Raw genomic sequence first — 16,420 nt, 5'->3', positions numbered from 1 at the left:
CATGCTCGGTACGCGGCCCCTCTGGTCGATGCTCTCGCTACAGACCGGCTCCCCGGGTGCAGTCCTCAGTCCGTGGCTCCTCTGGTCGATGCGCTTGTTATGGATCGGCCCACCGGGTGCAGTCCCCATTCTGTGGCTCCTTTGGTTGATGCTCTCTTATGGACTGGCCCCCAGGTGCTACACTCATTCTGCGGCTCCTCTGCTCTATGCGCTTGTTACAGACCGGCCTCTTGGGTGCAGTCTCTAATCCGTGGCTCCTCTGGTTGATGCGCTTGTTACGGACCGGTCACCCGGGTACTGCTCTCGATTCGCAGCTCCTCTTGTCAATGAGCTCTTATGGACTGGCCGCCCTTGTGCTGTGCTCAGTCCGTGAATCCTTTGGTCGATGCGCTCATTACGGACCGGCCCCCGGGTGCTGTACTCAGTCTGTGGCTCCATTGTCAATGCTCTCATTATGGATTAGCCCCCTGGGTGCTGCTCGCGATCTGCGATACCTCAGGTCGATGCGCTCCTTATGGACCGGCCCCTCATGTGCTGCGCTCAGTCTGTGACTCCATTGTTCATGCTTTCGTTACAGACTAGCCCCCCGGGTGCTGTGCTCGGTACGCGGCTCCTCTGGTTGATGCTCTCGTTACGGACTAGCCCCCCGGGTGCTGTGCTCGGTACGCAGCTCCTTTGGTAGATGCTCTCGTTACGGACTACCCCCCTGGATGCTGTGCTCGGTACGCGGCTCCTCTGGTCGATGCTCTCGTTACAGACCGGTCCCCAGGTGCTGCGTTCGGTCCGTGGCTCCTCTGTTTGATACACTTGTTATGGACCTGCCCCGGGGTGCTTCTCTTGAACCATGGCTCCTTTGGTCAATGAACTTGTTATGGACTGGCTCCCAGCTCCTGCGCCTCCTCCAGTTGACTTGCTCGTTACAGACCGTCCCCGGGTGCAGCGCTCGTCGCCTGCGTCGTTCCCTCTGACATTGTTTGGGCTGCGCTCTCACCTCGGCAGCCCGGAATGTGCCACAATTATCCTATTATTTGGGTTTCTCACCTTCGCTGCAGTCACTTTCTGCAAGAACAAACAGTAACTGATACCAGCAGACGCCGGGAGGCTTCAGACATTAAAAACAACAGAGCCGGGGGGGGGGGGAAGGGGGTGCCAGCGACGTCTGATGATGAGATGCCACATTATAAGTGGGGAGATGAGAGGCTACAATTGGCCACTGTTCACATCTGTTGCATTGCGATGCCTAAAAGGATTTTATAGTTTATAACCTATAAACACTGTGATAAGTCTGATCCCCAAGTATGAACCTCCGTAGGAGAGACTGCATCGGTTAAGTGCATAGGAGCGTCCGCCCTTTGGTTGTACAGACTGTCGAAAGCAGATAGGGTGACAGAGCAATGTGTGGACACCAATATCGTACACTGTCCCCCAACAGCCATGGTCCCCAAGAGCAATGCTCAGAGACTAATATTGAAAGGACACCAATATCATACACTGTCCCCCAGCAGCCATGGTCCCCAAGAGCATTGCTCAGGGACTAATATTTAAAGGACACCAATATCATACTGTCCCCCAACAGCCATGGTCCCCAAGAGCAATGCTCAGAGACTAATATGTAAAGGACACCAATATAATACACTGTCCCCCAACAGCCATGGTCCCCAAGAGCAATACTCAGGGACTAATATGTAAAGGACACCAATATAATACACTGTCCCCCAACAGCCATGGTCCCCAAGAGCAATGCTCAGGGACTAATATGTAAAGGACACCAATATAATACACTGTCCCCCAACAGCTATGATCCCCAAGAGTAGTGCTCAGGGACTAATATTTAAAGGACACCAATATAATACACTGTCCCCCAACAGCCATGGTCCCCAAGAGCAATGCTCAGAGACTAATATTTAAAAGAGAACGTTACTTTTAATCACAAGTCTTTATCATGTTGATGTCTATAGGACTGGATTATCCAATCTTTTGTATTATTGGATGGTGAATTAAAACTATAGGTGTCTGGCAAAGCGATCTCCCCCATGCACACTCAGCTTGCTTGAGCCTGCATATGTTTTCAATGGGGAAAGATGAATAAACAGTTGCTCCTAACCAAAGGATCAGGGATTGGATTTCAACAATCCCAATCCTACTTTCCCCAAATACCACCTGTCAGGAATAGTCGGATTCCCCCCCATACACGAATTAGTGGGGTTCCCCCATAAACGACGTTTATCAACTATCCAAAGAGGGAGGATAAATGTATGATTGACTGTCATCTCACTGCTTTGACCCCTACCGATGCCAACAATGGGGAGGATAAAGTCCCCTAGGTGACTGGAGTAGTACTGAGCATGTGCGACCATATAGTAGTGGTGGTCGCACATGCTCAGTACTGCTGCATTCACTGGTCCGCTCCACCCCCAGCAATCACAGGTGTGAAATATTGCATGGCACCCATGGACATCCAGCCGTCTGCGCATTGTCTTGGTATGTCGGGACACAGCTTTGGGGGGCTCCAGTGTGGACACCCCCTTTTTAAAATTCCAAAGTCCCTTTTTATATATATACAAAACCTTGTGCAACCAATCAGATCACTCCTCTCACTGACCCAAAAAATTATCTGAAATCTGATTGGTCTAACGCCATATGACGCAGCAGAGCGGAGTTTGTCATTGTTTGCAGATGCAGCTGTTTTATCCGCAGTCCCATGTAAAGTTACAAACTCGGAGCCGGATGGGTCTTGCTTTTTCCCGAATTTCACGTTTTTTGTGCTAGGATAATGCGGTCTACGCCCAGTGACCCCCGCTATCTGCGCCGCCCCCCCTTTCCCCCGTAGACGCCAGGATAAATAGCTCCTGGCTTTGATGTCTGTCCGGATCTGGCTGAGCGGCGCAGGCACTAAGTGCCGTCCTGACAGCGCGAGTCGGGGAAGCCGTCGTGTCGCGCTCGCGTCGCTAATAAAGGCGCGCTGGCTGGAAATAAAAGCCGCGTGATGTTGACCCAGCGTATTTATGAGCTCTCAGTACATTTGTGTATACGCCGCTTTTTTTTTTCTCCTTTCTTTCTGTTGCACAATCGCTTGTTAATATCCTCTAAACTTTCAACCTTTGTTTTGGCACGGCGTGTGCGTCCGACCGGTTCACAGTGGCGGCTGCAGAACGTCTATTAGATGCCTGGTGTGCCGGGGCGGGGAGGGATGGCTAGACTTAAAGGGACAGGACACGCTGCGTAGAAACTGCCTATCCAATCTGGAAACTATAGAGAACAGCGGAAGAGGAGTGTGTTGATCTTGTAGGGGAAAGTGACCTGACAATAAAATGCAGAGTTTGTGCATGGAGAAGGGTCTCTAAACTATTTTTTCTAACACTTACCTCCTCCGATCCTCTGTTGTTCCTGTTCTGACCCTCACCGGCTCTATGGTTTCGAAAAATGTCCGCTCGGTCACTCACTGAACCACCAGGGCCAATGGTTGGCTGTGCAGCATTTCCCTATTGCTCCTATTCTGACCCTCACCGGATCTATGCTTCCAAAAATGTCCGCTCGGTCCATTACTGAACCACCAGGGCCAATGGTTGGCTGAGCAGCATTTGCCTATTGCTCCTATTCTAACCTTCACCGGCTGTATGCTTCCAAAATTCCAAAAAATGTCCGCTCGGTCAATGACTGAACCACCAGGGCCAATGGTTGGCTGAGCAGCATTTCCTTATTACTCCTATTCTGACCCGCACCGGCTCTATGCTTCCAAAAAATGTCTGCTCGGTCAATCACTGAACCACCAGGGCCAATGATTGGCTGTGCAGCATTTCCCTATTGCTCCTATTCTGACCCGCACCGGCTCTATGCTTCCAAAAAATGTCTGCTCGGTCAGTCACTGAACCACCAGGGCCAATGATTGGCTGTGCAGCATTTCCCTATTCCTCCTATTCTAACCTTCACCGGCTCTATGCTTCCGAAATTCCAAAAAATGTCCGCTTGGTCAGTCCCTGAACCACCAGGGCCAATGGTTGGCTGTGCAGCATTTGCCTATTGCTTCTATTCTGACCTTCACCGACTCTATGCTTCCAAAAATGTCCGCTCGGTCAATCACTGAACAACCAGGGCCAATGGTTGGCTGAGCAGCATTTCCCGCATGTCGAGGGGAACTGGGTAGCAGCGGAATAGGAGAAGCGGGGGATCGGTAATTTGCCTCTGACATTTATGGAGAGGAGTGTGTTGATCTTGCAGGGGAAAGTGACCTGTGCAATATAATGGAGACTGATAGGAGTTTGCAAACTTTCCAGGTAGATTATGCAAGGAAAAGGGTCTTTAAACAGCACAGAGTATTTAAGGAGAGGAATACATTTGACCCCTTTTTAAAGGTTTTTTTTTTCTAGATGATCCACTTTGGTTTGTGTCCAATCATATTCAGTCTGGTGACCTGGCTCAGTCCGGGATTGGATGTGCAGCAAAGAGGTTGATTTCTAAAACAGCGCCCCCCCCCCCCCCTGCCCACAGGTCATGTGTGGTATTACCGATCAGTGGTGTTGAGCTCCAATCCTGTACATCCCCTTTAAATGGCCCTGTTTGTGAGGCTGCATGTAAAGGACGCAGTTAACCAGGGGGGTCCGGATAATGCAGATGTGGCCCCTATAATGCTCTGCAAACACTTTGCACTCAGCGCTGATCTTCTGCCTCCTCTCTGCCCCCTGCAGGTCAACGACGACTACAGCGTAATCGGACGTTCCCTGTTTAAAAAGGAGACGAATATCCAGCTGTTCGTGGGACTGAAGGTGAAGCTGTCGACGGGAGAGGAAGGCGCCATTGAAGGAAGCTTCGGCCAGAGCGGCAAGTTCAAAGTCCGAATCCCCAGTGAGTCCATGTAATCAGCCTATTTATGTGATGACTGTGTGAAAGCCGCCTGAATATATGTGAAGCCCCCCAAAACATGTGGGAGCAGTATTGCACAGTATTGGGGCAGCACACGCAAACAGCAGTTTTGCAGCATTCCTCCTTAAAGGGAATCTGTCAGCAGATTTTTGCAACCTCATCTGAGAACAGCATGATGTAGGCAAAGAGCCCCTGAGTTCAATGATGTATCACTTAGATTAGTGGCTGCAGCCGTTCTGAAAGATGTGAGATTTTGCATGTAGTAGAGCTTTGAGAGCTGCCACTGTCCCAGGCTTTCAGTGTACATTTCCATAGACAGAAGCTGCTAATCATAGAGGGGGGCAGAGTCGGACTACAACTCATGCTCTGCTGAGACCCACTAATGATAAAGATAAAAGGCTTAAGCTAACATTTCAGGTTAACCAAAAAAAGACTGTGATAGAATGGAGGCAGCATGCTGTCTTCAGGTTACATTGCAGAAATCTGCTGACCGAGTCCCTTTAAGGGTTTTTTCCGCCAAATGATATGTCGTAAAGGTAAGATATATGAAGACCGTGTAGAGAACGCGGCTCCCCCAACACCAGACTGGGATCAGCTGTGATGAGAATATCCCATAAAAACCCAGAAAACAATAAAGATGTCGTAAAGAAAGTGACTTAGAACAGCGCCAAAGAATCAGAAGACCCTTTAGTGGTTGTATTTGCCCCTCATAAATATGCGACAATCCCTTTAAATGGATTGTACAAACTGTAAAGTCCCTTTAAATGAACACTGGTGGTCAAGACTGTAACTGACCTGGCTGAGGATAGGATGTGGGGTCTTTTTTGGGGTCAGCAAAGACTATTTGCAGGCTTGGTCATACTGCTGTGACTGACTTTGCAGAGATATTGTGCGTTCTGGGTGGGGGAGGAGGGAGATGACGCTGCACATATGAGCTGCAGTTCACATTCCTGCACAGTTCAGCGCTGTGGATAATGGCCCTGCATCCTGTTTGTGGTTTTGTTTTGTTTTTTTATTTCATTTGGATCAATTGATCAGATTCCTCCCCCCCTCCCGCAGTCTGTCCGGCCCCGCAGATTACTTCCCTATAGGATCCTTTTCCTGACGCGGCCTTTGATGGCTCCGCATACCATAGAAGGCTTCTTGTGGTCTTCCCCGAGCGCTAGGACTTTAAACATTTCCTCCTCGCTTCCTCTCTACTTCGTGACCTTGTAAATGGGGATTGCGACACCGCGCAGCATCGCCCTACTGTTCAGAGCTCGGGCACTGTTCCCAGGGAGGTCACGCATTAATTTCCCTGATTTCTGTAGATCTGACTACAGACGGCAATCATTCTAGTATGGGAGAAATCATCTAGAGCTTAAAGGGGTTTTCAAAAAACCTCTCTCCTTCTAATTGTGCTTTATTCCCCCTCCCCAGGTCCAACGCCGAGTCTCCTCTGCTGCACCCAGTGTCTGCAATGATTCACGTCCACAGCGCTGCAGCCAACCAGTGAGCTCAGCAAGTTAACAGTACAAGGTGCTGATCTGACTGATTGACTGCAGCGCTATCGACGTGAACCTGTCCTGATCGTTTGTTACAATGTATCAGCCATTTACAAGGCAAATGGTTGCATTGACTGGAGACAATTGTAACAATCTCCTCCGATATGTGAGCAGGACTAGTCCAGGTTTGGTTGGACTTGTAAAGTTTTTACATAAATTTCCAGCTGCAGGACGGAAAAGGAAAAATCTGCTGTGGAAATTGAGTGGAAACATCGGCATGATTCACAGCGGGGCAGATGCCTTGTGCGGATCTGCAAATCTGAGGACACAGCCCTGGAAATGAATCAGATATTAATAAGGTTCTCTGGGATATTGATGACTTATCCCTATCAGATTAGTGGGGGCCTGACATCGTGGACCCCACGATCAGCTGTGGATGTAAACTGTGCAGCAGCAGAATAGCTCCGCTCCGTACACCGCATAGGACAAGCCCTTTAACCCAATGTGTGAACATGACCTTATAATTTGTCTTAATGACCCCTAAGACCGAAATGTGGCACGTGGGTGCAGCAGCAAAATGCACATAAAGAAATCAGGAGGATGCCGCGTTGTGACGGAGAAGATGCCGCCGCGGTGTGACGGAGAAGATGCCGCCGCGGTGTGACGGAGAAGATGCCGCCGCGGTGTGACGGAGAAGATGCCGCCGCGGTGTGACGGAGAAGATGCCTCCACGATGTGACGGAGAAGATGCCTCCACGATGTGACGGAGAAGATGCCTCCACGATGTGACGGAGAAGATGCCGCCACGATGTGACGGAGAAGATGCCTCCACGATGTGACGGAGAAGATGCCGCCACGATGTGACGGAGAAGATGCCTCCACGATGTGACGGAGAAGATGCCTCCACGGTGTGACGGAGAAGATGCCTCCACGGTGTGACGGAGAAGATGCCTCCACGGTGTGACGGAGAAGATGCCTCCACGGTGTGACGGAGAAGATGCCTCCACGGTGTGACGGAGAAGATGCCGCCACGGTGTGACGGAGAAGATGCCGCCACGGTGTGACGGGGAAGATGCCACGATGTGACGGGGAAAATGCTGCCGCGGTGTGACGGAGAAGGTGCCACCGCGGTGTGACGGAGAAGGTGCCGCCGCGGTGTGACGGAGAAGGTGCCGCCGCGGTGTGACGGAGAAGGTGCTGCCGCCATGGGACAGAGAAGATGCCCTCGCAATGTGAAGGAGAAGATGTCGCTGTCCTGTGATGGAGAAGATGCCGCTTCCATGTGACGGGGAAAATGCCGCCGCAATGTGACTGGGTAGATGCCGCCGCTGTGTGACGGGGAAGATACCGCTATGGTGTGACGGGGAAGATGCCACCGTCGTGGAACAGAGAAGATGCCGCCGCCATAGAATAGAGAAGATGCTGCCGCCGTGTGACGGAGAAGATGCTGCCGCAATGTGATGGGGAAGATGCCGCCGCAGTGTGGTGGGGAAGATACCGCTATGGTGTGACGGGGAAGATGCCACCGCCGTGGAGCAGAGAAGATGCCGCCATAGAGAAGATGCCCTTGCGATGTGATGGAGAAGATGCCGCCGCCGGGTGACGGAGAAGATGCCGCCGCCATAGAATAGAGAAGGTGCCGCCGCGGTGTGACGGAGAAGATGCTGCCGCAATATGACAGGGAAGATGCCGCCGCCGTGTGACGGAGAAGATGCCGTCGCCATAGAATAGAGAATGTGCCGCCGCGGTGTGACGGAGACGATGCCGCCGCGGTGTGACGGAGAAGATGCCACCACAGTGTGACGGTGAAGATGCCGCTGTGTGATGGTGAAGATGCCGCCGTGGTGTGACTGGGAAAATACATTAATGTTCAGGAGGTCTCCTCATCGCTCTATGAAGACGTGGAGGAAATACAATGTCCTGGTAGAAGGTGCGGCGCTCCGTAATGATGGCAGCCGCTAATTCCGCCTGTCGACATAATCAATTGGCGTCAAGTGACTTGATAAAATTACCGTGTCACAGTGTCGGAAGCTCTTTTGTGGAAATCACTTTTTTTTTTTATCTGGGAGCGTCTGATGCTCGTCAGACTAATCAGACAATTCTGCGTACAATGGTCGTGTAAAGAGCTCCGTATCCCAGCGAATGGACGGCTCTTATAATCCAGGGGTAAAAATAGTTTCTTCCTCCGAAGGAAGGAAGAAGCCGAAAATGATTAAATTGCAAATGTGCGTGGAATAAAATGATGTCGCCATAATACGCATTGTAGCAGGATGGTGGATTTCGGGTCCTCATTGTGGAGGAGTGCGGACGGATAAGTAAGATGGATACATTGCAGGAGAAGGATCAAACTCTTCTCGGGGACCGTCCACTTGTACAAATTGTCTTTTGCGGCGGAGTTAAGATAGTATGACATGGGGGGAGATAAGTTCATTAGAGTCTTGTTGAAGCAGCTCATGAACATCATCCTTCAGCGCAGGAGAGCCGCTCTCTGCCGGCAGTCATTTAGCCATATTGATTGCCCAACCAAACAGATATTCCCCGCGCACCCGCGGTAAAAGGGGAATTTCAGCGAAACTGTCAGCGTTCTCCTAGGCTATCAGCTTAATATGGACACATCGTATTACCCAGATTGGGTAACTGTTTGCATTAAGTACTACACTTTGAAATGGACCCCCTCTGTCTCGTTTGTGAACCCTCCATCCACTTTATGTGAGTCGTCCGCCGGTCGTAGTAATTTTACATGTCAATACCATTTCAAAAAGTAATGATCCAATGTGAAATCTGCTCGCTTCTGTGTATAAATGCAGATATATTCCTTTAATCCGCCATCCAATACTCCGGCACAATTTAAACAGGATGCTGCGAAGTTGGGTCACTGTTTTATTAAGTACTAAACTCTGAAATGGACCCCCTCTATCTCGTTTGTGAACCCTCCATCCACTTTTTGCTAGTCGTCCGCCGTTCGTACTAATTTTACATGTCAATATCATTGCAAAAAGTGAAATCTGCTCATTTCTGTGCATAAATTCAGAGAGATTCCTGTAATCAGCCATCTAATACTCCGGCACAATTTAATCAGGACGCTGCGAAGTTGGGTCTCTTTTTGTATTAAGTACTAAACTCTGAAATGGACCCCCTCTGTCTCGTTTGTGAACCCTCCATCCACTTTATGCGAGTCGTCCGCCGGTCGTAGTAATTTTACATGTCAATACCATTTCAAAAAGTAATGATCCAATGTGAAATCTGCTCACTTTTGTATGTAAATGCAGAGAAATTCCTTTAATCCGCCATCTAATTCTCTGGCACAATTTAATCAGGACGCTGAAAAGTTCACACGTCATGGATTTGGTCGCTGCAAAGGGAGGCAAAAAATCAGAGACTGACGCTTAATCTGCACGAAGAAAAGAGAATTAACAGCAGATTTGGATCAGAATTCGCTCCACAATCTGTGACACCCGTGGAATTTCCATCTTGTACATTTATGGTCTGTTCTGTGAATGGTACCACTGCAAGGGCCCACATTTATATCAAAATTGGGACTGCACGCTCTTGAGCCTCTCCTCACATTTTTATAATCGTTCCAAAAATTGTTTTTGCAGCCATTTTTGAGTTGCCAAATAAAATGAATGGAGAAAACTGCTCTTGTGCACCCTATTCGTCATTCCTTGTTGCAGCGTGATGGGGCCGAGACAGACGTGCATCTCATTGTGGACCCTTGAACCTTTTTCATTTATGGTGTAACCTGTGCTTGGCCCAATACAACTTGTCATCTATTGGCAGGATAAGGAATCCCTGGGGGTCTGAGCCCCAGGACATCACCGATCCCTTGAACCTTGCATATTGGCCCAATACAACCTGTCACCTATCGGAAGGATAAGGAATCATTGGGGGTCTGAGCCCCAGGACATCACCGATCCCTTGAATATTGGCCCAATACTACCTATCGGAAGGATAAGGATTCACTGGGGGTCTGAGCCCCAGGACATCACCGATTCCAAAAAATGAGGCTGTGAAGCTCAGCGTCTTTGTGGAGCAGAGGCTGAGCCTCCACTTATTAAAGGGGTTGTCCGGTTACTGCAAGTTACCCTGCGGCTAGGTAATAGTTTCCCGATTGTTGGGTATCCCATTCCAAGATTTTGCACCAGATCCGACTCTGCATTCACTCCCTATGAAGCTGCTGGAAAAAGCGGAGCACAACACTCAATAGCCCCATAGGAATAAATAGAGTATGGTCGAGCATGTGCACTGCTCTTCCATTTTTACATGGTAAAAGTTCCTTGTACTGGCGATTTGGTGTCCGACCTCCAACGATCAACCAGTTATCACATGTCTTGAGGATAGGTAATAATTTGCTTTGACTGGACAATCTCTTTAATCAACGGACTGATGAAGATCGGCAAGCAAGTATCTACGGTACATTAGTTCTATAGACAATGGATGGAACGATGGTGGGCTCGCATGACCATCACTGCAATCAAACAGGACTCTAAATCCTCGATCTTCGGATTAGGGATGATCATGGTTATCGCACCCCAAGCAGTTCATCACTTAGAATGTACCCCGTGGAAGTTACGGTGGCCCAAACCCTAGCCGGTCATTTGTGGTAGGTGCAGGTTCTCTAAAACCACCAGTTAGTAGAGCTGCTAAAAAACCTAGAACTTCCAGACCAAAGGTTGTCGGGGCATGCTGAGAGTTGTAGTTTTAGAGACGATGAAGGGCTTTACGTGGTTAAAGTTGCTGGACATTGTGCATAAGTTTACAATTAATCATGGTGGAAGTCCCCTATAATTATCTCTCGGGAGGATCGTCCCATATAATGTATTGTAGGATCAGACAGGATAATTGTCCGGGCTTCTGAGCCGTCACATGAATTTCTCTTACAAAAACCCTTAATATCTCATCCGTCACTGTTGACAAATGGTCGTATTACCATGTAAACTATGAGAGAAGCTACAAAGCAGGGGCCGACCCCTGGGAATCGCCATGTGTGATGGTGGAGCGGCGGGGGTCAGGACCCCAGCTACACATCCACTCAAGCCAGGTGCAGTCCCTCCTGGTCAGGCCATATTGGAGCAGTTTAGTCTTCCTGCACCTGCCACGTCCAGACTGTCGCCCCCTCGCCCCGTTCAGCGCTCTCACCCTCATTTCCTGTTGATTCACCCAACAGTCATCTGAAAACATCGATTCTGGACTTTGTGCTAATGGCAGCAATTGAGATAATTTTAGGAAATGGTTCCTTTCGGCGGAGAGAGGACCCTAAATGCTTCCCAGCTCCCTCGGAGCAGACGGCAAGTTTGCAAAAGAATAAAAAGTAAATTCTTTGAGTTTTGTTGTGTTTTACCGTGTTTTTTGTCCCTACATTTTGGAGGACTGGCAGATCACTCCCCCGCTGACTCGGGGTTTGGGGGGGATTGATCCACGGTATCAAGCCAGATACTGGTCCCCATATAGAGTCCATGGGAACCAGAATCCGACGCAAAGGGGTAGGAGTAAGCGCTACATGATCACCAACACGGCTGTCACACTGCCCCCACGTCAGCTCTTTGTTCTTCCCGAGCTGGCCGCTCATTAGGCTCATACATATTCACTGCTTTTCCCGACCACCGGCGACTGTGATTGGTTGCACTCAGATGCGCGCCCACCCTGAGTGACAGCTGTCTGACAGCAACCAATCACAGACGCCGGTGGGTGGGTCTATATAATACAGTAAAATAAATAATTAAAAAAGAACGATGTGCGGTTCCCTCAATTTTGATACCCAGCCAAGATAAAGCCCCACAGCTGGGGGCTGGTATTCTCAGACTGGGGAGGCCTATGGTTATTAGGTACTCCCCAGCCTAAAAATATCAGCCTGCAGCCGCACGGAATTGCTGCATCCATTAGATGCAACAGTCCCGGGACTTTACCGCCTCTTCCCGATTGCCCTGGTGCGGTGGCAATTGGGGTAATAAGCAGGGCTGTGGAGTCGGAGTCGGAGTCGTGGAGTCGGAGTCGGAGCTCATTTTGGTGGAGTCGGAGTCGGAGTCGGTATAAAATGCACCGACTCCGACTCCTAAAATATATAATAAATTGGGGACAGGAGTGCAATGCAGAATGTGCTGAATATTTTACTAAATAATAACATTTAGTATAATGCTTATATTTAAGTGAAAAATGTATTGTAGTACAATGTGAACATCAGACATTTAATTGTTTTTATGATACAATAATCAAGATATTTGGATAGAACATAAAATATATTTATTGGAATACAACTTTAGAACACAAAAAACTAATAAATTGTAAATATGTAATACACTATGTAATATACAGTAGATTACATATATATCTTGTGTGTGTATATACACTGTATATACATATATATATATATATATATATACAGTGTATATACACACACAAGATATATATGTAATCTACTGTATATTACATGGTGTATTACATATTTACAATTTATTACAGTTTTTTGTGTTCTAAAGTTGTATTCCAATAAATATATTTTATGTTCTATCCAAATATCTTGATTATTGTATCATAAAAATTATTAAATGTCTGATGTTCACATACACATATTCATGTACTACAATAAATTTTTCACCTAACTATAAGCAATATATGTAGGAGTCGGAGCCGGAGCCGGAGCCGGAGCCGGAGCCGGAGCCGGTGCAAGAGAATTTGAGGAGTCGGAGTCGGAGTCGAAGGTTTGGCTTACCGACTCCACAGCCCTGGTAATAAGGAGTAAATGACAGTGCATAGCTGCCACTAAGTCCTAGATTACTCATGCATGCGTCTGAGAGACACCCATCATTAATCTGTAAGTGAAAGTAAATAAACACAAACGCCCGAAAAATCCTCTATTTGAAATAAAAGACAAAAAAGCCCCCTCTTTCACCACTTTATTAACCCCCCCCTAACCCCCACCCCCCGACGTAATCCACATGAGGTCCCACGACATTTCCATCACTGCTACATCTGACAATCACAGCGAGTGGCCATAGAGTATGACTGCCCCCGCTGTGAGGTGTCCTCCACCTGCGACTCACTTCAGCCGCGGCCTGATTTGCGGTTACAGATGGAGTCCTCCACCTGTGACAGCAAATCACCAGAGTGATTGAAGTGAGCGACACAATCGGTGCAACATCACTCAGGTTAGTCACAGTCACAGGGTGTCAGAATGAACTTTAGTGAACCCGTAACGTCACTGCCGCAACACCTGCAGTAGTGCGGGGCACGCAGCTGTGACGTCAGGGGTTCACCCGAGTTCATTCTCACACCCTGTGGCTGTAACTAAGGCCGGAGTCACACTTGCGAGGGACTCTCACGAGCCTCGTATCACATCACTCGGCACTGCCTGACGCTCTCCAGACACGAACGTGCAGCTGCATAGAACTACATGCAGCCGACCTGTTCCTGTCAGGAGTGTGTGCTGCAGGTGGAGGACTCACCTGAGTGAGTCACCTCACAGTGGGCAGTCATGTTCTATGGCCGCTCGATGTGATTGTCAGATGTAGCAGTGGTGGAAGCGTCGTGGTACCTCGTGTGGATTACCTCGGACCTGGAGGGTTGTATGGGGGGTTAATAAAGTAGTGAAAGATGGTGTTTTTTTGTCTTTTATTTTGATCTTTTGGGTGTTTGTGTTTATTTACGTTTACTTACTGATTAGTGATGGGGGTTATCTAATAGACCCCTGCCATCACTAATCTAGGACTTAGTGGCAGCTATGGGCTGCTATTAACTCCTTATTACCCTGATTGCCACCGCACCAGGGCAATCGGGAAGAGCCTGGACCAGCGCCAGAATTGCCGCATCTAATGGATGCACCATTTCTGGGGCAGCTGCGAGCTGCTATTCTAAGGCTGGAAAGGGCCAAATAACCATTGCCCTTCCCACCCTAATAATCTCAGTCCCCAGTTGTCTGCTGCACCTTGGCTGGTCTTAAAAAAATGAAGGGGACGCCACGTCTTTTTTTTAAATTTTTTTTATTTAATAAATCAAATAATTAAAAAAAAAAAGCAAAGTGTGGGATCCCCTCATGTTTGTCACAACCAGCCAAGATACAGCAGACAGCTGAGTGTTGTAGCCTGCAGTTGCTGCTGTTCTTGTGCTGAAAATGAAAAATGGAGGGGGGGGGACACCACATAATTTTTTTTTTTTTAACCCAAAAAAAGATTAAAAAAACACCTGTCCAAGCGAGCTATCCCTCTATCAAGCCATTCTGTTATTTCTTTCTATCTATTCTATCTGATCTTTCTTATTATCCATTCTATATGATCTTTCTATCTACTGTATATATCTATCCTTTCGATCTATCTATTCTAGCTATCTAGCAAATATACTATCCTATCATATTTTGTTTCTCCTTTAAGAAACACATTAACAAAAATGCACTTAAACGCGGTAAAATGCATGCTTTTTTATGCTTTTTTTCCGGCCAGAGGGTGCGTTTTTCGCTCCAGAAACAAAACTGCAATGTGCGCACATAGCCTTAAGGTGTATTCCCAGAGTGGAAAATGATCCCCTATCTTATCTATGGGGGAAATCTGACTGATCACTGGGGGTTCGAGCTGAGATCTCTAGGGCATTTCCACTAGTCAAATGGGTGTGTCCCTATATACCCATCACTGATTGGACAGGTGCAGTGTGTAAGGGCACGCCCAGTTGTCAAATTAGTACTAATTTCTAGGAGAAGAAACAGAGGAGCGGCACAATGTAATTACACACCACCTTCTTCATTATTACTCACCGAATAATTCATCTGAAGCCACATTTACAAAAAAAGGACTTTTTTTTTTATAGCTTTTATATTTATTTAATTTATTATTTATATTTTGTTTAGCTTTATTTACTGATCTGAGGGAAAGTTTCACTTTAAAAGTTGTGCAAATATATTGGATTGCATTACAGGTTGTAATAATACGGCTACTTTCACACTTGCGTTGAACGGTATCCGTTGCATTGCGTTGTGTGACGGATGCAACGGATCTGTTGCATATAGTGGCACAACGGATCGTACAAAACAACGGAATCAGCCTTTTTCTTTTTTTTTTTATTTTTTCACTGGCGGCAGACTATTGTGAACGATCAGCTGATCGTTCCCAGCAGCCGGTCGCCGGGTGATCAGCTGATCGCTCCCAGCAGCCGGGCGCTGGGTGATCAGCTGATCGCTCCCAGCGCCAGGTGATCAGCTGATCGCTCCCAGCGCCGGTTGTTCAGCTGATCGCTCCCAGCAAAGGGGGGTAAACTGATCACTCCCAGCGCCGGCTGATCAGCTGATCGCCCCCAGCAGCCGGGCGCCGGGTGATCAGCTGATCGCTCCCAGCAGCCAGGCGCCAGGTGATCAGCTGATCGCTTCCAGCGCCGGGTGTTCAGCTGATCGCTCCCAGCAAGGGGGGAGGGGTAAACTGATCACTCCCAGCGCCGGGTGATCAGCTGATCGCTCCCAGCGCCAGGTGATCAGCTGATCGCTCCCAGCGCCGGTTGTTCAGCTGATCGCTCCCAGCAAAGGGGGGTAAACTGATCACTCCCAGCGCCGGCTGATCAGCTGATCGCCCCCAGCAGCCGGGCGCCGGGTGATCAGCTGATCGCTCCCAGCAGCCAGGCGCCAGGTGATCAGCTGATCGCTTCCAGCGCCGGGTGTTCAGCTGATCGCTCCCAGCAAGGGGGGAGGGGTAAACTGATCACTCCCAGCGCCGGGTGATCAGCTGATCGCTCCCAGCAGCCGGGCGCCGGGTGATCAGCTGATCACTTGGCCGCCGAGAATGTGTGCGGGGGGCGGAGTGGGTGGAGCTGAGCGGGGCCTTGGCGCTCAGGACAAGTGAGTGTGAGTGTGTGTGTATGTCTATGTGTATGTGTGTGTGTATATATATATATATACATGCGGAGTGGAGTGCGGGAGGGGGCGGAGCCGATCGGGGAAGTGTCGGGCTCCCTGCACACATGGCCAGGGTAAATATCGGGTAAAGCACTTTGGTTACCCGATATTTACCTTAGTTACGGGTGCAGGGAGCCAGAGAGAGCATGCGCAGTGAAATCCTAAGGATTCCGCTGCTCAAAAAAACGTTACATGCTGCGTTCCTCCT

At 48.7% G+C, this 16,420-nt stretch overlaps 1 protein-coding gene across 1 annotated transcript in view; it reads left to right on the top strand.

Moving 5' to 3' along the window:
- EEFSEC (eukaryotic elongation factor, selenocysteine-tRNA specific) overlaps positions 1 to 16,420 on the top strand; it is a 202,818-nt gene that overhangs the window by 107,676 nt on the left and 78,722 nt on the right. Inside the window, exon 6 of the mRNA XM_075321509.1 lies at positions 4,686 to 4,842. Within this exon, the coding sequence (XP_075177624.1) occupies positions 4,686 to 4,842 (157 nt within the window). The remainder of the gene's footprint in view (positions 1 to 4,685; positions 4,843 to 16,420) is intronic.

This window comes from Anomaloglossus baeobatrachus, chromosome 8 (genome assembly GCF_048569485.1).
Source record: "Anomaloglossus baeobatrachus isolate aAnoBae1 chromosome 8, aAnoBae1.hap1, whole genome shotgun sequence".
Classification (NCBI taxonomy): Eukaryota; Metazoa; Chordata; class Amphibia; order Anura; family Aromobatidae; genus Anomaloglossus; species Anomaloglossus baeobatrachus.
This window is presented reverse-complemented; position numbering and strand designations above follow the sequence as displayed.